Genomic DNA, 22411 nt, shown 5'->3' with positions numbered 1-22411 from the left:
CTCATTGAACTAGCCTTACTATCACACTCTCTGGCCAGCTAATCTAACCTTACCGTACTCAGTCCACTGTGTGAGGCCTTGCATCACGGCCTGGCTGTCACTATGGTTGTGGACTGGTGCTTCCCCAACCTGACTGCAGACCCTTTGAAGGTGGCCACTCCTGGTCTGCTAGGCCTCATGCAGACCTGCCCTGGCTGTGCTAACTGTAAGTGATCACTAAGTCCCTGGGGGATGAATGACCCTAGCACAGTCCCCATCCTGTGTTCACACAACTCACAGGTGAGAGTGCTGGCTAGAATCAGGGACTTTGAGGCCTGGGGGAACCATGCCCACTTCTACCTGGGACTTGGTCCAGGTTCTGATTCATATAAAATCACATTTTCCCTCCTGGTATTTATCCGAAGAAATAAAAACACTAATTAGAAAAGATATACGCACCCTTATGTTCATTACAACATTATTTACAATAGCCAAGTTATGGAGGTGTCCATCAACAGATGAATGGATAAAATATATATATGTATACACATATATATTCCATTATATATGGAATATTAGCCATAAAAAAATGAAATCTTCCCGTTTGTGACGTGGATGGACCTAGAGGCTTTTATGCTAAGTGAAATAAGTCAGAGAAAGACAAATACTGTATGATTTTATTTATAGATGGAACCTAAAAAACAAAACAAAAGAGCAGACCTAATAAAACAGATGCAGAGTCATAGATACAGAGAACAAACAGGTGGTTTCCAGAGGAGAGGGGGCTGAGGGAAGGAGAAAAATAGGTGAGAGAGACTCAGGTACAACCTTTCAGTTGCAAAATACATGAGTCACAGATATGAAACATACAGTGTGGGGAATATAGTCAAAAGCTATATAATAACTTTGTATGGTGACAGATGGTAACTAGGTTTATTGTGGTCATTATTTTGAAATGTAGAGAAATATTGAATCACTATGTTGTGTAACAGGAACTAACATAGTGTTGTAGGTCAATTATACTTCAAAATCCAACAAACAAACATAGTAAAAGAGATCAAATTTGTGGTTACCAGAGGTGGCGGTGGGGGTAGGGAGAATTGGATGAAAGTGGTCAAAAGTACAAACTCCCAGTTATAAGATACATAAGTCCGAAGGCTGTGATGTACACATGCTAAATATAATGAACACAGCTGTGTGTTATACAGGAGAGCTGTGAAGGGAGTAAATCCTGAGTTCTCATCACAAGGAAAACCATTTTTCTTCTATTTCTTTAGCTTTGTATGAAATGATGGATGCTCACTAAACTTACTGTGGTAATCATCTCATGACGGGTATAAGTCAAAGCATTATGCTCTACACCTTCAACTTATTCAGGGCTGTATGTCCGATATCAGTATTTGACTAGAGGAGAGAGAAGGAAAGACCATGCTAGATACTGGATGTGAAAGTAGCTTGACAATGATGAATAGTATGATTATTCGAGCCGGTAGATAAGCATCGTCAGAGTCAGACAACCTTAAAATCTTTCCTCTGACCATAAATCTCCACGCATGGCTCCACTATGGCCAGGGTCTGGGGCTGCTTACCTGCCTCAGAACCACGTGGCCATCTGCACCTCCTCCAGTCAGCTCTTCCACTCTGCTCTCTCTTCAAATGAGAGATAGTGTGGGAATTATCAGCTCAGAACTCTCAACTCCTGCTCAGAGCCCCCAGACCTTGCTGCAACTTCCCTGCCCCCTGCTCCCCCGGGCCTGTCACAGGGCACAGGTGTGGGCCTTTCTGGCTGGGCGAGCCCCCACACTGTGCCCAGGGCCCTGCACCCTCCATCCAGCAGGCCCTCTCTCCCTCTTGCATCTTTAAACCACTCTCTTTCATCTGGCCCCTTTCCATCAGCACTCAATTCACTCTCATCTTTCTCACAAAAAAAAAAAGCCTCCCTTGACCCCATGTTCGCCTTGAGAGACTCCTGCCCTTCACAGACAAGCACATTAGAAGAACTGTCCAAGAGAACCCACCTTGGTCCTCCTGACTCTCTCCTCCACCCTCTGTCCCCTTCCCTCTCCCGAGACCATTGTGTCCCTCCATCCTGTGGATACTCTTCAGTTCTTCCCCTACTTTTTGGCCACTCCCCATCTTGCCCCTGTTTGCTGGACACAGCACTCTTCTCATTCCCCTCCTACCTCTCTGGCTGCCCCTTCTCAGTATCCATTGTGGGTTCTGCTTCCTTTGCCCATCCCTCAAACTTTAGTGTTCTAGGGGGCTCTGTCCTGGGTGCTCTCCTCATTTCACAGATCTTGGGGGGCAACCTTATCCTTTTCTTTGGGTTTGATTTCCATCTAGATGCGAATGACTCACAAATCTATGCTTCTCCACTGAGCTCCAGGTCTCTGTGTCTACATGGTGATCTGCTGGGTATCTCCACTTGGAGTTTCCTCAAACATAACATGTTCAAAACTCATCATCAACCTCCCCCAAAGAAAACAAAGGAAAATACCCAACACAACAAAACCTTACTATTCCTCTTGTGTTTCCTAAATTGATACCACAAGTTACCCACTTGCTCAAGCCGGAAACCTGGGCATCTCCTTCTTGACTATCCTTCTCTCCCACATGCCATCTGTCATTAAGTCCTGTTAAGATATGTCTCAAATCCAGTAAAAAGACGAGTGGTTGCCAAAAATTAGGAAGGAAAGAGTGATGAATAGGCAGAGCACAGGCAATTTTTAGGGCAGTGAAACTATTCCATGTGATACTGTAATGGTGGATACATGTCATTATACATTTGTCTAAAAAGGTATAATGACATGTATTATAGTACATATAGAAAGTACAATACCAAATATGAACCCTATGGACTTTGGGTGATAATGATGTCAATGTAGGTTCATCAACAGTGACAAATGTACCACTCTGGTGGAGGATGTTGATAATGGGGGAGGCTGTGCATGTATAGGGCCAGGGGGCACATGGGAACTCCGTACATTTTGCTCAGTTTTGCTGTGAATCTAAAACTGCTCTAAATAATAAAGTATATTTAAAAGGAAATACAGATACACTATACATTATATATATATAATTATAAACTCAAAAATATGTCTCAAATCCACACCTTCTCTATATTCCCACTGTCAACATCTTGGTTCAGAATCTCATCACCTCTCACCTGGACCAGCCTCCTAACTGGCCCAGTCTTACCTTCTTTTATACATTCTTCACATTGAAGCCTGAGTGATCTCTCTCAAACAGACAATCCTGTCTCTCTCCTGCCTCAAACCACTCAGTGGTCCTCCAAATCTCTCAGCATCAAGTTCAAACTCCACAACATGGTCTGCATAGGACCTGCATCATTGGCCACTCCCTCTCTAGTCCAGCTACAGGGAACTTCTGCCGCTTCCTCTGTGTCTGTTTCCCCTGTTCCAGGGGCCTCTTCCCCCTTCCATACCCTCTCTTGGCTAACTTTGACCCATCCTTCAGGTGTCTATGTGAACAACTCTTCTTCCTGCACATCTGCCTTGATTCCTCCTGTCTGGGTTAAGTGCCCCTACACTGTGCTTTCTTAGAACCTCATCATCAAGTATCTAGTTATTTACCTCTGTGCCCCATTAGACTGAGAGACTGAGCGAGCAGGGATGGTATCTGCCATGTTTTTTGTATCTCTAAGTCACCTGGCTCAGGGCTTACAGACAGTAAACGTTTGGTAAATAGTAGTTGAATGAATGAATGAGGTTTGTTGATGTCTATACTAAGAGCTCTCAGCTCCCCGCTCTGCTTTCTACATAGAGAGGGCAGCTGGGGTGCCGTAAGGGTGATCCCAGGTGAGTGGTGAGACCAGAGGGCTGGGGCATCTTCTGCTCCAGACTAAGAGGTAAAATGATGGTAGGAGAACATGCTTCAAGGTAGTAAGCAGGAACAGTTTCAGGGTTGAGACAAAGTTCAGGCTTCTTCTTCCATTATGTACAGAGTGAGAAAGCATCCCTGCCTATGTGTGGAGGGGCTTTTGAAAATGTACTGATCTGGTCTGACCCAACTACGATGACCTACTTCTCCTGCCCCTCTTTCTGCCCTTTCCTGGTCACGGCAGGAATCTTTTCAGAGCATATGTGTCTTATAAGAACATTCCGGCAAGTTCACGCTTTTGGTCTGCTCCGAGTTGAGATCAGAGGCAGCTTGGATTTGGGGTTTGCTTTCAGAATTCATGGAAGTCTCAAAGCTCTATTTCTGAGTAACCCCAAAAGCCCCTCTACACTTGGCTGGCTTCCAGCCCAGATCATTCTCCTTCCCTTCATCCCCTGCAGCCAGGCAGATTCAAGCTTGAGAGACAATGGAATTATGGGTAAATTGTTTGCTCACAGTGAGGGGGTCCACCCCGCCCCACCCAACCCAAGCCTCCCTTCAGGCAAGGTCAGTATCAGCAAACAGCTAGCTGCACTCCCCTCCCGGGAACGCAAAAGAGACAAATTTAATAAAAATCTATCTTATTGACAGCCTGACCTACCAGCATGGATCACGTTAGAAATGATGCCCACACACACAGTCCCCATCATGCACAAAGGGCCAGGCTCAGTGGAGCTCCAAAAACCAGTTAAGTCTGTCCAGTGGTGATTCTTTCCCCAAGGGCCCAAAACATCCCCCAAACTAATAACCCCCAGAAAAGCACGGCCGGGGAAAATTCCTTGCGGATTTGAGATTTTCACTGTTAATCTCCTAACTCAATAAAGCAAACACTCCCGTAACAAATTAAATACTTTTATTAAAAGGTCCCCTCCCCCAATCTCTTTGATGTGGGTACAAACCTGCAACCCTCTCAGGGCCTGAGTGTCCACATGAGGGGTTGTTCCCGCCTCCTATCATTTTCTCCTGTTATTCCAAGAAGGCCCAGAACCCACTAGGATTTGCTGATTCTTGTATTCTGGAAACTTTCGAGACCTCTGGCTTCCCTGAGTAGATGGCACAGCCTGTCAGCTGAGGGAAATTCTTCCCATTTTTTGGTGGGGTGACAGGCCCCAAACAGGCCTGGCCCGGAGCACCTCTACTGACGCAGTTTGCCAGGAGGAGCCCCCAGCACAGCTGTCCAGGCCGAGGTGGACTTGCTCACCGATAACCAAACCCTGTCTCTGACTTCTGCAGAGGCCTACTGCTCAGACCTCCAACAGTGAGCTGCAAACCAGCCGGCGGGGGGGAGCTGGAGAGAAGATTAAAGGAGGCTGGGGTGGAGAAAGCAGCTCGAGATAAGGAGGCCTGAGCGGCTCTCCCCCCACTGCTTCCTGCCCCAAAGCTGGCCCTCAAGATGCTCCTTTCTCCATCAACCTGGAATTGGGTTCAGCTGTTTAACTTCTTCCAGCCTCCACTTTCTTCTCGCTATGGGTTTGAGGTCCACTTGGGTTACACTGGGGCCCTTCCCAGGGCTCCTCAAATGCTGTCCTTGGAAAGCCTGCCTTGTGGGGAAACAACCTGGTTTGCAGATGGTAACCCCAGGCCCCTTTAAATTTTAAAGGAGCCTTCTTCCAGAAACATCATTATCTACAGTTTATCGCTTTCATTGCAGGGTCTATAGTGAGCGAGGCTCTATGGATCAACACTCAGAGAGAAACTGGGTATTTCGTCTATGGCAACAATCATGTCTCTGAGAGCCCTGGGGCCTTCTCAGCAAGGGCTCTGTGGGTGCGTACGATAGGCCCTCATGGAAAGTCTGGTCCTGGCAACTATTACCAGGGATTCTGAATGCACACCTTACCCAGGGTCGGGAGAAGTCACCCTCTCCCTACTGGGCCTTGGAGAACGCCTTTCTCAACTTTCCTTCTCTCTATATGCCCACCTTGGACAAGAAAGTCATTTGCCCAGGGAGGTACAAGCCCCTCAGAGGCATTAAGCCACAGTAGCACAGACTGGGCCCTGGTCATTTGAAATGTCCTCCCCTCTCTTATCAGCCCTGGATGGATGTCCTGGGCTCTGTGGCTGTCGCCGTTTATCTCTCACACCGGTTGAATTCCCTCCAGAATTATGTCCTCCCATGGAAATCAAAACAGAGTCCCTGGAAGTTGAAGAAAGGGGAGAGAAGTGGCTGAGAAATTGGAGAAAACATGACGAAGTTCATAAGCACTCGAGTTGGAGAGTCAGATAGCCCTGGGCTAGCAACCAGACTCAGCTGCCTGCAGGCTCTGGCCCTTGCATCTATTTGACCCTCTAAACCTCACTATCCTCATCTATAAAACGAGGATAATATTTCCTGCCTCCTCAGGGTCATCGTGCAGCTCGAATGAGGTGATCCTGCGAATTGTTTGGCATGTAGTAAGGGCTCATTGAATGGGCTGATAAGAAGAGGCTCCACAGCTTCCAGACAGGGATTGGGCCCAGCCATGAGGCTAGGAATTCATTCCTTCTGAGGCCTGCAGGAAGGCCTGCAGGAAGTTGCTAGTCACTCAATGGCCTTTTTTCTTTTTTTCTTTTTCCAGGAGAGATTGGAGGGGGAAGCTTGGGAATGTTAAATCCGCACCTCGTTCTACAGGAGAGCTACTGAGGTGAGTGAGGTTGGTAGGTAAGAAAAGGGCCCAGGCTGTGATTGGGGCAGCTGCCAGGCCCTGGGTGTCATGGTGGCCCCCAGGCAAAGCCACCTTGGGCACAGCTTGGCAGTTCGTTCAGGCATTCTCAACGGGGGCAATATCAGCCCCAAGGGGGCAAGCATTGGTTCTTAGGAGAGCAAAAAAGTTTAAGATATTACAATGGTTTGTGGCACTCCAAAGCTCAAACCTACCTGACAACATTTAATTTCTTAGCATTTCATTCCTCTCATTAGAAATAAATTTAATTCTAGTTTAACAAAGTTAATTTAAATTTAAAAACTGGGTGGGGGGGACGTTAATCCAAAAAAAAGTTGAGAAACATTGGTATGCTCTGCTTGCAGACTCTCAACTTCTGTCCCAGGGTCCCTCCTCCTCTCACCAGCCCCTCCTGCTGCCCCTACTGTATTCTGCCTTCTCCTTGAGCCCTTGGCAGCATTTGAGGCCGCTGATCAGTCCAGCTCAATTTAGAGGCTGCTCTGCCCCAGGCACTGGGTATGGCCAGCGCTACTCCTTACCCTGATTCTCCCTTGGCTCCCATGACTTCACCGTGTGGTTCTCCTCCAGCCTTTTGGCTCTTCTCTTCCTTCTACTGCCCCTATATACACAGCTCTCTCTGCTCCCCACGTGTGCCTCCAGGGCTACGCCCTGCTTGTCCTGCCCCAGACTCTGCCAAATCCCTTTGCTTCAGTGCTCACTGGAGCTCCCCAAGTGGGTTTTTCCTGGCACGCATTCTTCTTCCTCCAGGAAGCACTCCTGTCTGCCCCAGCCTGCTTGGTGCTTTCCCTTCTACAACATTTAGTTTGAACCACTTGACATGAAAGGATATATGCCCTTGTGTTACTCTCTCATGGTTTCATGGGTGTCTGTTCTACTTTCCCACCAGGATTTTCATTTCTCTGAGGATGAGACAAAGCCACAAGTTTCTGTTTGCTCCTTAGCATCCAACCCAGTTCTGCCACCAAGAAAGGCAAGCAGGTGGGTCTTTGGGGGCTAGGAAGCGCCCTAGTAGAACTCAAGGTATGAGATGCCACTGGTCAGCTCAGCCTGGGCCCGGGCAGACTGCAGTGGAAAGGCCCCTCTACCTGTCTCCGGGGTTCTGCCTCACCTGGCCGACTCCTTCCACTCCATCTGGTCTCCGTCGTGCTGCAGAGTGTCCATCTCTGTGAAGAGGGTGGGGTTGGGAGCCTCATCTTCCTCCCCCAGGATGTCCTGGAGCTGCTCAGCAGCTGGAGACCCTGCAAAAGGAGGGCAGCAGGTTCTGCTGAGTGCCCCACGGGAGGCAGAGGCCAGTCGAAATGCAGCAGGACCCAAGGGCAAGGGCAAAGTATTCCCCGACCCCGGGCTTCCCTGGTGGCGCAGTGGTTGGGAGTCCGCCTGCCGATGCAGGGGACACGGGTTCGTTCCCCGATCCGGGAAGATCCCACATGCTGCGGAGCGGCTGGGCCCGTGAGCCATGGCCGCTGAGCCTGCGCGTCCGGAGCCTGTGCTCCGCGACGGGAGAGGCCGCGGCAGTGAGAGGCCCGCGTACCGCAAAAAAAAAAAAAAGTATTTCCTAATTCAGTAAAACGAAGTCCACCCTCTGGGCAAAGCTAGACTCAAGTTTCTGTGGATTGGATGTAGGTGGGATATTCTTCGAGATAAAAGGCATGAAAGGATTTAGTCTGTATTCAGACTCCTGGGTCTTGTAGCTGACACTGAAGAAAGATGGAAAATGGCCAAAGCCAGGGCAGCAGCAAGGACAGGGAACAGAACAAATAAGTGAGGAGAGAAAAACTCTGTCCCAACTTGAGCATAACATGCCCAGAGGGACCCCTTTTCCACTGGACTCCACACACTCAACTCCCAGCATTGGCCTTGAAGGGTCAATCAGACATGTGAAAGGATGTGCTTGTACCAGTGTGGCACGTGGGCCCACTTTCTTCATGAGCAACCTAACAGTCTATCCCTGAGCTCCCAGTCTGCTTTCCAACTGCCCAGGGGATGTCGCCTTCTGGGTGTCTCTCAGGCACCTCAAGTCAGCATTCTGACGCGGAACACATACTCTTCCCCAAACATGCTTCTCCTGCCTTCCCTCCTTGCCTCCCTCCCTCCCCGCCTCCCTTTCTTCCTCCCTCCCTCCTCCCTCCCTCCCTCTCTTCCTTCTTTCTCTCACTCAATATTTAATGAATGCCTACTATGTGCCAGGCATTGGTCTAGGTGTAGGGAAACAAAGCTGTGAAGGAGGCCCATATATTCTTGATCTCTTGAGCCTCTCCAGTGGCAGATACAGACAATAAACAAGTAAACAAATCCATAAAATTCAGTTCAGTGATAAGTAGTAATAAGTGTTCTGAAAAAAAAAAAAGACCATGGAGCTATATTAGATAGCATAGTCAAGAAAGGCCTCTCTGAGGAGGGCGTATTTGAATTGGAACTTGAAATATGAGAATGAACCACTTCTGCATACCTGGAAGAAGAGTGCTGCAGGCGTGCCAAAGACCTGAGGTGGGGTGTGCTAGTTAGTGTGTCTAGGGCATGGTGGGCCGGAGAGAGAGAGGTATCACACAACATTGAATGCCTTGGTTAGAGGCATAACTGTCCACCCAACCGCACAGGCTAGACACGCTGGCATCATTCTCACCTCACCTCTTTCCCTCACCTCCACTCCCACATTAAAAGTTTTCGAGAATACTCTCCTTCCTCACCAATCCCATTGCCCCTGCCCTGGTTCAGTCTCTCACTGACTGTCTTTACGCTTCATCAAGTCTTCCTCTTCCTCCAAGCCTCTCTATCCCCTCAGTTTATCATCCCTTTGGCTTTCACTTATTTCTCCATGGACTCCCAATGGTCAATAATTTCAACTACCCTTCTCATCACAGTCTCCAGTCTCTTACTCCTTGACTTCCCAATAAAACCAGGCAGCTGATGCCCAAACAAGAATTCACTGGCCCAATCTCCACCTCTTCAAATGTGTCCTGGGGTGCAGGGAGAGGCAGTGTGGTATGGTGGTATGGTGGATGCAAGGCACACGCTAGGCTTTTAATCCATCTAGATGTGGGTATGAATCTCAGAGTTGCTACTTACTCATGAGTGAATTCAGTCTGAGTGAACAGGGTTATTGTCCCAATAAATCAGGTAAGGAGAATAACACGTGACACAGGGCCTGGAATATAACAGGTGCCAATCCCCCTTGCCACCAAGCTTAGCACTCAGGCTCATGAGTCTCTCTGGTGAAAACCACCCAGCTGTACAAATGGGGGGCTTCCACTGTTAACAGGTCTCAGAAGTACAGCCACTTCCACTTATCCTTGCATGCCCTTTCCCATGTTCCTCAATGCCACCACTAACTTTTTTTTTTTTTCCACCACTAACTTTTGCTCCTCTCTGCAAGCCTCTTGATCTATCTCTTATCCCACATCACCAAGAAAATAAGACCTCTAGGCACGAAATCCATCAACTTCCTCCTTTCCAGTGCTTCTGTGTCCTTACCACTGCTGCAGTCTATCTCTGAACAAGAGTTCTTCCTCTAGCCTATCTCTGGCCCCATCTATTCCCTTCTACTGGATCCTTATTTCGTCAACCAGTCTTTCCTTACCTGGGTCTTCAACTTCTCCCCCTCCACCCTCTTTCTCTCAACCCATAAACAGCTCTTCCTACCATGAAACACCTTCCCCTGATCCTGCCTGCCTTCTAAGCTCTGCTGCTCTCTTTTTCCCTTCTCTCTCCTCAACTTATTGAAGGGGAGGTCTACACTCGCTGCCTCTATTTCCTCCTTACCTAATCATTTCCCAACCTGCTGCAACTGATTCATCCCCACCACACTAAGGACATTGACTAAGGCAGAGATTTTAAACTGGAAGCTCAAAGTTGTGTTTAATTCAGCCCTCATAGAGTATAAAAGTTTTTGAAATTGTTGCTAATATAAAGAATTATGAGATTGCATATAAAAATCTAGATTTCTGACTTTTCTTGAAAATTCAGATACTCTGATGACAGTGCCCATGTTCCTACCTGACAACAATCAATTAGAGCTCAGTGATGGATGAGAATACGCATTTTAGTTTTCCACAGTCCCCACTACTCCCTATTATTACCTGCTAATCTCATTTATACTAAGCACCCAGGTTTACAACCCTGCTCTCAGATCTCTCTTGTTCTATTCTCAAATCAATAAGTCAATAAAATCAATCAAACCTACAACACTGTGAAGCTATGGTCTGGCTTATGTCTCTGGGACATGAGTGGTGCTGACTGCTCCCTCTGAACTGAAATGCTCTTGGTTCTTATAAGATAACACTTTCTTGATATTTTTTCCTATCTCTTTGAGGACTCCTTCTCAGTGTCCTTCCCTGGCCCTTCTTGCATGTCTCACTTAAATCTTGATCTTCCCCAGGATTCCTCCTTGGCCTTCTTGTCTCCTCTCTTTCTACACCCCTACTGGACCACCTCACGTTCTTTTTGGTGTCACCCTATAGCCGAGGTTACCCGCGTCTCTAGGTCCTGATTACTGAGCATTTCCGACTGCCAGCTGGACTGCTCCATCTGGTAGTTCTCCAGCCTTCTCGAGTCAATCTCAACATATTCAAAGCAGCCCTGCCTCCCGTCTTCCAACACCCCAACCTTGCCCTCCTCTGTTTTGATTAATAGTGCTCCTGGCTACCCAGCTACTCTTCTCCAGAGGAGAAGCCTTGGGCTCACTCCTAGAGCCTCCTTCTCTCTCATCATCCATGTCCAATCAGACACTAACGTCTTCCACTCACTTCCTGACTATTTTTTAGCTCTCTCCCTTTTTCCCACCATTGCCACCACCTTTGTCCAGGTTCTCATTATCTCCTATTCCTATCATCGCAAGAGCCACCTACTGCTCCCACTGCCTCTGCTTACCCCATCCATCTCATTCCTTATGAGTTTGCTTTAAGACATTTCAAACATGTTCACATGGCAAACTCCTGGGAGTCATGGTGCTCTTTGAGCAGCACCATAAAATATTGTGCATATGAGTTAGAAATAATTTTACTAGCAGAAAATACTACCAATTTATCTCAACGGACTGCATTTATTTAAATGGATTTTTATTTCCGAATTTTTCTACTACTTTAAACTTAGTCCTTTTTATTGATTATTGACACTTGCTAGCAGACGTCAAAGGTTTAAGGAAATTTTATAGAAGAAAATTTAACAATTGAACAAATAACCTTATTTTTTCCTTAAATTGGGAGAAGACTATGACTGCTTGATTCTGAGAGGGCACACCAATTCTCCATGAGATCAGCGTTCAAGAACTACTCTTTTAAAATGTAGATTTGGTCACGTTACTCTCCAGGTGAAAAACATTCAATAGCTCTCTATTACCTAAAGCCTAGGGTCTATGACATGGCTCAAAACATCCCTCATGATCTGGCCCTAACCTGCCCTGGTAGGTTGTCATGTTCCTCCTCCAGACACCCCAGACTCTAGCCACCCTGGACCCCGGATACTCTGGACCGAAGTTACCCTGGATCCCAGCCACCCTGGACACCAGCCATCCTTAAGCCCAGACACTGTGGACCCCAGCCACTCTTGACCCCACATGCCCTGGACCCCAGCCACATCAGACCACACACAGTTCTCTGAAGAGGAGAGCACATCACTCCTTGGACCTTTTGTGCCTACCATTCCCTAAATCTGCAATCCCTTTCCGCCTTCAAGGCCAAATAAGAAGGCAAATAAATGGAACAGTCACGAAATGATGAGACCCGACAGAGAGGGCGATGCCTGAACCAGCCCTGTCTGGGGCATTACCTGCTCCCTGGAGTAGCTGAGCGCTGGGGTCTCCGGCTGTGGACACTGCCTCTGGCCCCAGCCTGTTTCTGCTGCTGCCACCCTGGCTGCTGCCTTCACACGTCCTCTTCCCCACCAGCAGAGCACAACAAACTCACTTTTGTTTCCAGTTAAGCACCAGGGGAGGTGTGGGGAGAGGAGAAGAGGGAGAGGGAAAGAGAGGGAGAGGGGGAGGGGGTGAGGGAGAGAGAAAAGGAATGTATGAAAGACTGAGGAAGTGGAGAGAGGGTTGTATGTGAGAAGATGTAGTAAGCATGAGAGGAAAAAATATTGAGAGTGAATTAAAGATATTGTGAGTATAAGAGAATTTTGTGTGTGTGTGTGTGTGAGAGAGAGCGAGCGAGCGAGAGAGAGAGAGAGAGAGAGAGAGAGAGAGAGAGAGAGAGAGAGAGAAAGGCAGTGGGGAGAGTGAGAGAGAGCTCTCACGTTCTCAGGTGCGGTGGAGAGAGAAGGGCTCTGTGGCGGGGGCAGAACCTCCCGCAGGCAGCCGGGTCTCCACAGCAGCAGGGGGTGGCAGCTGCAGGCTCTGAGAGGACTGGCAGAACTGCCCCTTTCCCCCTCCCCCATGGGCCCTTCCTGCCAAGGCTGGGGGCCCAAGGGGAGCCCAGGCACCTCTCCTCAGGCCCCTTTATAGAGGCAAAGGTAGGATTTTCCTTGAGACTCCCCAGGGCCTCCTAAACTGCCTCGGCTGCAGGTGTCCTGGCCCTTGGATTCTCTCAGCTGCACAGCCCCAGGGTGGAGGTGGAGTTGTAGGGGGAGAGGGGCTGGGGGGCCTCATGTTCCACAGCAACCACCCTTGGTCAGTAATATTCCATGGAGCTGGTTTCTCTCCTTCCCCAGCCTTAAACCCAAACTCCTGGTCCTTTCCCTCTTAGTCTGCTTCTAAGACAAAATGCCAACTATCACTCAGTGGGTATTTTCTGAGAGCCCATGGACAGTGGGAACTGGTCACTTCAGGGTGTGTGGTGAACCCTCCTCGGGAATTATTTTGCTCTGCTAAGAAATTCCTAATCTCCTGGGTTTGGTTCAACAAGTGCTTACTGAATACTTACAATGTGCCAAGGTTGATTAGAGGTCATGAGTGGCTGTGGCTCCAAGGAGCTCTGAACCCTGAATTCACTAAGTCTCAGAGCTGGGAGAGAGCTTAGCGATGGATGAGAGGATGAGAAATCTGAGACCTAGTTTACAGCACAGAAGGCCCCACCAGGCCCCAGGTTAGGACAGCAGTCTGCTGACGCCCTCACCCTGCACTGCCCTGCGCTCCCTTACCATGTCTTCATGCCTGCGGCTCAAGGATCAAGTGTGCCCACTTTAAAGCTGAGAACATAGCAGCAGAGGGTCAGGGCTGTGTTTTTAGGTGCGGGGCCCCAAGCAAATGCCCCCGCCAAGGACTTCCTGCTTTGGTGGGCTCCTTAGCAGGGCAGGGCAGTGAGCAGATGGGCCCCTCTAAAGGTCCCAGGCTCTACAGTTCATACTGCACTGAGGCTGAAGTCGGCCCATTTCTTCCTGAGCGCCACGGGGCAGACCCTGCACGCTACACCGAGTCAGGGGCTGTGGGTGACCTCAAAATCCCAGAGGAACACCCAGAGAGAGATCACCAAGGACGCCAGAAGATTCTCTTTACTCGTGTGGTGCTTTAAGAGCCCAGACATAGGTTCAACTCCCGACTCTGGTAATTACTAGCAGTGGGATTTTGGCAAGGCATTAAGCAATCTTAGCCTTAGTTTCTCCATCTATAAAGTGGGAATAATCACACCTGCTTTACTGGATTGTGGTGGCCATTAAATGAGATGATATATGTGACATGGTTGGCACAGTGCTTGCCATAGTTACCCAGTAAATATCACTAAGATTGATGTCGCCAACAGGTCTGACACTTTCCTCCCTAATAACGGCCCTTTTAAACATTCCAAGGGCTCAATCCTTTTCAGCTTCTAAATACCTGTTCTACCCCTCCCACTCCACCCTGAGGCCACTCCCTTCCCTCGGGCCCACAGAAGCCTAGCTCTATGAGCTGGGTTCCTGCATCAGGGTATCAGCGCATCTCTAATGCACTGCGGGCCCTTCATGCAAGTTAATCTGCAAATGAGAAAGGCCACAGATAATAGCCCCTTGATAGCTCACAACAAGAATCACATAGCGATGACCCAACTGGAGGTATGGACTCAGCCAGCAGTTTCTGGGAGAAACCTAACCTCTGCAGGAGCAAGCTTCAGGAAACACACGAAAAGAAGCAAACAGAATCGTGCTTTTACTGGGGGCAGGGAGGGGGGCACCTGTCCAGTCATTAGTTGAGCAAAGCACAAAATCACCGTGTGGACTGCAACCTGCAAGTCTTCAACTCCTAGAAGAGCTAGGAGGCATTTAGCACCACCAGGAAGTCAGCGTGAGGACTTGGACCCAGGGTCCTCAGCTCTGAGTCTTTTCAGAGGTGCTCTCTCTCAGCTCACAGCATGGACACTCTAAATATTTGCTAGGTGAATTTCACTGCTTAACTCATGAGTATAGCAGCTGGGGCTAGCCTCAGCAGCAACAAGGAAATGGAGCTGGGTAGGGAGCCAAGCTCAAGGCCCCCGAGTACTGCGGAGTGGGAGAGACAGAAACTGAGGGCTCCAAAGTCATGCTTGCAGTCATCTGAGGTGGTCTTCAAGAGGGGACTGGAAGACTCCAAGTCATAGTTTCACGGTCAGTAAGGTTTTTTTTCTAGACAGCAGTCCATAAACTCAAAATATGATCTCTGGGAAGGAAGAGGAGAGAATCTGCAGACGTGCAGTGTTTATGGGAATCCATCCTGTCGTCAGTAGCTTTGGGGTTGTCTGCCAGCCCATACAGTCCCCCACCCAAAGGATGACTCTCGGGTAGCCGTGTTTGTGGAATGCTTGACCTGTGCCCCTTCGCCATGGTTAATTGGACCAGGAGCAGTTAATCAGACACCTGACTCAAGCCTGGAAATTCTGAATTCGGTTTCTGAGATAGCTGGGCGTTTCCTGACGGTTTCTGAGAGAAGGCGCATGTAAAATGGAAGCTGACGGCACAGAGAGGCAGAAAAGGCTACAGAGAGAGAGGAATAAAGCAGACTTACAGGAGAAGCAGGGGGAAGGCCATGAGTCCCAGAGAGGGTGCTCATCCTCCTGCTGAGCCTGGTTGCTTGTTCTTTTGGGACTGTGAGAAATTCCTTTGCTCTTACAGCATAAACTAACTCTCTCTCCCCCCACCCCCTCACTCCCTCCTTGTTCAAGACAGCTCAAGTAGGTTTCTGATACTTGTGATCAAATTACCATATTAATCATGAGTCTCCATTATATGAAATTCTAGGATAGGGAGGTTTTCTTCTGTATACCTTCTCAAAAACTGCAAGTGGAGGGCTTCCCTGGTGGCTCAGTGGTTGAGAATTTGCCTGCCAAAGCAGGGGACACGGGTTCAAGCCCTGGTCTGGGAGGATCCCACATGCCGCGAAGCAACTAGGCCCGTGAGCCACAACTACTGAGCCTGCGCGTCTGGAGTATGTGCTCCGCAACAAGAGAGGCCGCGATAGTGAGAGGCCCACGTACCGCGATGAAGAGCGTCCCCCGCTCTCTGCAACTGGAGACAGCCCTTGCACAGAAACGAAGACCCAACACAGCCAAAAATAAATAAATAAATAAATAAATTTTAAAAAAACCCTGCAAGTGTAAATGTTATAAAAGAATGTTAAATCTAACTAAAGGGCTAGACTTAGAGGTGATGGTCTTTGTGTTTAGTTCAACACACTGTGTGTCTTTAGCTGTGCAAAAATGGGTGTTGAGCTAAGGTGGGCAGAGGGAAATTGATGTGACTGAAAGGGAGGGGAGTGAGTGTATGTGTTGGGAGGGAGAGGAGAAGCTGGGGGGTGGCTGAAAACTGAGAAGCAGGAGATGTGACGGAACTGGCGAGGGGGAGTGGGGGTGAGGTGGGAGTTGCCAATATGGTAGGAAGCTGAAACTGCAGAGAAAAGTGGCCAATAGGAAATTTCCTGTGACCAGGGGATTTTAAAGAAAGGGGATATCTAGTATCTCACTTTAAAAATTGTGTATCCCGGGCTTCCCTGGTGGCGCAGTGGTTGAGAATCTGCCTGCCAATGCAGGGGACACGGGTTCAAGCCCTGGTCTGGGAAGATCCCACATGCCGCGGAGCAACTGGGCCCGTGAGCCACAACTACTGAGCCTGCGCATCTGGAGCCTGTGCTCTGCAGCAAGAGAGGCCGCGATAGTGAGAGGCCCGCGCACCGCGATGAAGAGTGGCCCCCACTTGCCACAACTAGAGAAAGCCCTCGCACAGAAACGAAGACCCAACACAGCCATAAATAAATAAATAAAGCAAAACTGTCAACAAGTAAAAATAAAATAAACACTAAAAAAAAACATATTAAAAAAAAAATTGTGTATCTCTGCAAGGTAAAACTGCTCCATGGTTCTGAACTTCAAGAAAGTCTGCTGCTCACTTGTATGTGGTATGTGACCAATCTGGGGGAGACCAAAGGAGGACTGAATCCCATGCCTGAGCTGGAGCTGGAGGTGAGGGCAGAGAACAGGTACAGGAGGTGAGACACAGTGAGACTGTAAGCCCAGCAGGCAGGACTTGGAGCTACAGTGATACTGAGACTGGAAGTCGCTGGAAATTCACAGAAATTTAGGCAGAGGTAAGGACACTAACTCTCAAGGAATAAGGTAAATCCAGGTAACATATATGGGTTATAATAACTTTGTATTTATTAGAACTTTCATTGGTTCACTTGCAAACTGAGCTTTCAACCCTAATTTCCCCTTAGGTCTTAAGGTCACTAACTCAGGATTCCCTTCCAATAGGGGTTTTTGTTTGTTTGTGCTTTTGTTTGTTTGAATGCTATGTTGATAATTCCAGGAAATCCAGGTTTTAAGATGTCAAGGGCAAGAAGAGAGAGAAGAGCAAATACAGGCTTCCTTCAGGAATTTTGAATTTGCCTTCCTGTCTGCCCAACCTCCCCCCACTACACACACACCGAGGTGGGGCATGCCTAAAAGGCCTAGGACTATACTCTTTCCCCTTTCGTCCCTCCTGTTCCCCTTTGTCTCTGCTCCTCTCTTTACCACTCCTTCTCAGAAACAAGTTGGTAAAGTAGACAGAGGAAACCACCTCATTTTAAAGCTTCGAACTCTAAAAGAAATCCAATTGTCTTTGCTCCTATGTTGCAAACACAGCCTGTCTCAGGAGCTCCTTAGTGGAGCAGATGATTTAGAGGTAAATTTGTCTTCTGTCCCAACGCTTGCTCCTTCCTCATCAGAAATGGGAAAGAGGGACTTCCCTGGTGGCACAGTGGTTAAGAATCCACCTGCCAATGCAGGGGACACGGGTTTGAGCCCTGGTCCGGGAAGATCCCACATGCCGCGGAGCAACTAAGCCCATGCGCCACAACTACTGAAGCCCGCGTGCCTAGAGCCTGTGCTCCGCAACAAGAGAAGCCACTGCAATGAGAAGTCCGCACACTGCAACGAAGAGTAGCCCCCGCTCGCTGCAACTAGAGAAAGACAGTGTGCAGCAGCGAAAACCCAATGCAGCCATAAACAAACAAACAAACAAATAAATAAATAAAAAGAAATGGGAAAGAAAGACCCCATGAAATCTAAAGCCTTTGGAACCATATGAGGCTCAAACACCTGGCCAAAAAATAGCCTTCCTCTCCCTTACTGCTCATCTTGGGGTGGTTTTGATCTTTTAGTGACCCTAGAGTTGTTCAATACTTGGCAAGTAGAAGAAGACCTTAATACTTTTTCACACCCCTCCCACCAGAAGGATCTCATAAGCTTCTCAGTACCAGTGACGGCAGCCAAACCAGATGTCCACTCGTAAAGGAGTGCTTTTATTTTTTATTTATTTATTTTTATTTATTTATTATTTTTGCTTGTGTTGGGTCTTCGTTGCTGCACACAGGCTTTCTCTAGTTGCGGCGAGTGGGGGCTACTCTTCATTGCGGTACGCAGGCTTCTCATTGTGGTGGCTTCTCTTGTTGCAGAGCACAGGCTCTAGGCACGCAGGCTTCAGTAGATGTGGTGCGTGGGCTCAGTAGTTGTGGCTCGTGGGCTCTAGAGCGCAGGCTCAGTAGTTGTGGTGCACGGGCTTAGTTGCTCTGCGGCATGTGGGATCTTCCCGGACCAGGGCTCAAACCTGTGTCCCCTGCATTGGCAGGCAGAGTCTTAACCACTGCGCCACCAGGGCAGCCCAAGGAGTGCTTTTAAATTGGGTTAACAAAGATCAGTTGAAGTAACATATGTCAAGTGCCTGTCATGCACTGTGCACCATGCGAAATACTTCATGTCTGTTTATATTTCATCTAGGAGCTCACAACTTAGTGTGACCAACATCCCAGTTTGCTTCGGACTGACCGGTTTTAGCACTGACAGTCCTATGTCCCATGTCCTGGGAAAGCCCTCCATCCCAGTTAAACTGAAACAGTTGGTCACCCTACAACAATCTTTCACTCTGCAGATGAAGGCGCTGAGACCCTAGTGCCTACACACCAGGTTGAGCTTGGCCGGTCTTGTTCCTCTTAGATCTTGGCTCCGGTTCTTAACACCAGCCAAGAGATGCCAAAGGGCAGCCATATTTCTACAGCTGCTTTTTACCCTCTTGCTTGTAAGAGCTCTCAAGAGGTTCTCAGAGCCAGAAAATGCATTCTTTCCAGGGAAGGAAGCATGGTACTTGCTGATTCTCACCACAGCTTGATGGTTCTATTCCCTGCCTATGCTCTGCTGGAGTCAAAATTGATTGGCTGCTAAGTACTGACTTCCTAAATTATATCCATATTGGAAGACGGGGTGGTAATCCAACTGCTATGGCGTATCATATCATGGTGTAACTACTACCTACCTATCCCCGTCATCATAAGGCAATTTGGCTGCTTAAAAGGATACAATTCTCAGCCCATATCCAACATGGTGACTGACCAGCGATAACTTACAAAGGATAGTAGTGTAGTGGAAGGGACACACACAGGTTTTAGAGTCTACAGACCTTGTGTTCAAATTCTAGTTTCACTGATTACCGCTGTATCACACTACATCTCTTCAAACCTTGATTTCCCAATCTGAAGATGAGGGTAATAATATCTCCTTTTTATTAACAGTATACATTTAGTTAACAAAATTACAATGAAATACCATTTCATGGTACAAATTCTTGTCATTGTTTTGTGAGGCAGAAACTAAAGGAGTCACCTGTCAATCCTTCATCTGCACAGCCTGCTTTACTCTCAGGCCTAGCTATGTCTAGCCACCTGCCTGGCCAGCACCCACGCCCTCCGTTCTGCATGATTCCCCTCTTCTGTAGAGGTAGGTCCCACTTGGACTTTGTGGCCAGCTAGACCACCTGCCTGGGCTGTCTGAATGGATTCATAGAATAGACAGGACACTCAGAGAGGGAAAACACATGTGGTCAGTTGTCCTACAGCAAAGAAAAGTGGCAGATTCAGGCAATTATCTAGATGATTCAGTAAAATTACTTGGGCACTGTTTTGTTTTCCCTTCCTCGGGTCATTGTTACTGACCCTGGGATGTGGTGGAGCAGGGTTTATATTTGCATCATACACACAATGCCCTGTTTGGTTTGAAAGAAGTGAAGGACTGAGGGGTGAACCTCTACCACCCCTAAGAGAATGGCCGGAACAAGCTCAGCCCCCATGGGCTACAGAAAACTTGCGGTGGCTGTTGACTTTGCTAGCAGGCTTTGTGGCCCCCTTAAGTCAGCATGTCTGGAACTGTGGTCTGGAAAGTATTCTTAGGGGTAGGTGGGATCTATTAGAATTTTTTAATTTCATGTTTCCATTTTGATGATAATCTTAAAAAGATTTCTTTCATTAGATATAAGGGCAAAACTTTTCTGTTGTTATAATTCAAAAATGTAAGATACTTTTACAGAATAAAACCTTAATTAAGATATTATTTCTCAAACTGGGATTTTTATGGCCCCCTGGGGCTCTACAAATGTACAAATGCATTTTCATGGGTCCACAACCACTTTTCCCTTTAAAAGGGGTTCTTACTTTACCCCAGCTTGAAAGACATGGCCTGAAATTTCCTGTCCTCTTAGGCCCTCCCATTCTCTCCCCTGTTCCACAGCCATGCCATGTGACATGCATGGGAGTAGCAGGCTGTGAAGAGAATGAACTGAATGTGCAAACGTACCAAAGTATTCTCCATTCCCTCCCCTTTGGTTTCCAGTGAAAACCAGTGTCCCATTAACCAGAAACCACCAAAACAACATAAAATCCACCGTTCATGACCACTTCTGTGATGCACCATGTTGCATCAGCAAATACCATTTGTTAGACCTCCTCCAAACCCTTCGATAAGAGAGCACCAGCTCTAACCCACTTTCCTCTTCCCTGACTCAGGAAGGATCCAGCAGACTCAACTTTGAAAGGGTGACTTCACCTCTGAATGTGGTGGGGTGACAGGAGAATGCCCCAGAGAGTGAGTGGGAGCGTCCAGATCCAACATGGGGAGCAGGCCTTCCCTCCAGGCTAGCCCTCCTTTGGGTCTCTGATATGTCTACCCCGAACATGCATGTGTGCATAAGCCTGTGTGTGCATGTTTGTGTGTATGTGTGCACATGCATATTTTAATCAAAGCTTATCTCTTAAACTAGACACCTCCAAAGGACTCCCAATTAACCCTTCTCCCACAGAGGCACATTTACTTTGGAAAAGTCACAGGCTTTGGTAGACTTGGTGCCAATGACAGCAGTTGTTCAGGGCAGTGCAGGGTTGGGGGTGACTCAGATGGCCTTCGCAAGCGTGTATGTCAGGTCTCCTACAGGAATGTTAAGAGGTTGTTACTGCCTCTGACATTCTTTTGAAGGTTTAGATGGTAAAATAACTCATTTTGCCTTGCTCAAGACAGTGGAACTATATAGTAGAAACCAATTAGGTACCATTTATTATGCAGATTTGGGATATGCTGCAGGTGAAATCATGTCCCTAGAAACAGCGAAGGCTCAAAAGGATAAAATGTCACAGTTGTGCTCTAATCTTTTCACTCCTCCTAAGATTGATACTTTTCTTTCCACAGGAAAGAACAAAAGACTGATGTTTAACCAGCCCAGAACTGATTTCTTCAACAGCAGAGGAAGGCCTCAGGGGCTCTGCTGTCCTGGGAGAAAGCCTCCAGGACTCTGCAAGCTGAGGAGGAGGGTGCCCAGACAATTCCAGACCATTCCTTCAAGCTCAGGTGAAGAGCAAGGGTCGGGGGAATGCAATAAGGAATTCAGTTTACTGAGCACAACACCTCACGCCAGACACTCATGTTTGTTATTGGCTCTTCGGGCAACGGCTGTGTGGCCCCTAGGAATTTGGAAACAGGAAATAATTCTGAGAATTAAACTGTGAAATCAAGGCAGAATGGATCAGAGCAGAGGTCTCAAAGTCACCAGAGAGGGACAGGGGCTCAGCCTGACTAAAGGTGTCCCTGAGCAGAGAGGCTGGTCTGCCATGGCAGCAGAGCGGAGGGGACTGAGAGGCCTGAGCAACATGGGGCGTTCCTCACATTCTCCAGAGAACCCCCCTGCCCTGCCCCATCTGGACCACCCAGCAGACGGCTCCCCAGAATGGTCCCCTCAAGAACTCACGTGTCCTGATGACATGATCCACAGTGCTGCAGGCACTGGCCAGCCCCTGCTGCGGCTTCTCTGGCCGCAAGCCCCAGTGGACCTTTTGCAGGCCTGAAAAATGTCCCTTCGGGTCTCTTTTCCTGTGAGGGTAACTGGGAACTGAAAGCCCAATGTGGATGGAACGGCAGTCTGTGGGCACAGAATAAAAGAGAGGGTAGGTAGAGTTACTGAAAATTGGCATTTCTCCTTAATATTTTCCAGTTACAGAGAGCTGAGGCCACTGAAGAAGATCAGAAGGCAAAGCATTCCTGGACGGGGCCACTGGGCTTGATAGAATTCCAGTTCTGAACCAACTCCCCAGTTGCTGGAAGGGAGACCCTTGGCCCTATAGTTAGAATTCTGTCAGAATGAGCAGAACTCCCATCTCCCCATTCTTGCTAGTCCAGAGCAGCAATAAACACATATGGTTCATG

At 48.1% G+C, this 22411-nt stretch overlaps 1 protein-coding gene across 2 annotated transcripts in view; it reads right to left on the bottom strand.

Moving 5' to 3' along the window:
• SLC4A5 (solute carrier family 4 member 5) overlaps nucleotides 1-22411 on the bottom strand; it is a 151066-nt gene that overhangs the window by 73534 nt on the left and 55121 nt on the right. For both annotated transcript variants that reach the window (XM_073791225.1, XM_073791224.1), the window contains 2 exons: nucleotides 21957-22127; nucleotides 7648-7777 (listed from right to left, as the gene is read on the bottom strand). In XM_073791225.1, coding sequence (XP_073647326.1) covers nucleotides 7648-7777; nucleotides 21957-22127 — 301 coding nt within the window. The remainder of the gene's footprint in view (nucleotides 1-7647; nucleotides 7778-21956; nucleotides 22128-22411) is intronic.

Source organism: Tursiops truncatus, chromosome 14, assembly GCF_011762595.2.
Source record: "Tursiops truncatus isolate mTurTru1 chromosome 14, mTurTru1.mat.Y, whole genome shotgun sequence".
Classification (NCBI taxonomy): domain Eukaryota; kingdom Metazoa; phylum Chordata; class Mammalia; order Artiodactyla; family Delphinidae; genus Tursiops; species Tursiops truncatus.
Note: the sequence above shows the minus strand (reverse complement) of the source record. Positions and strands in the feature narration are given on the sequence as shown.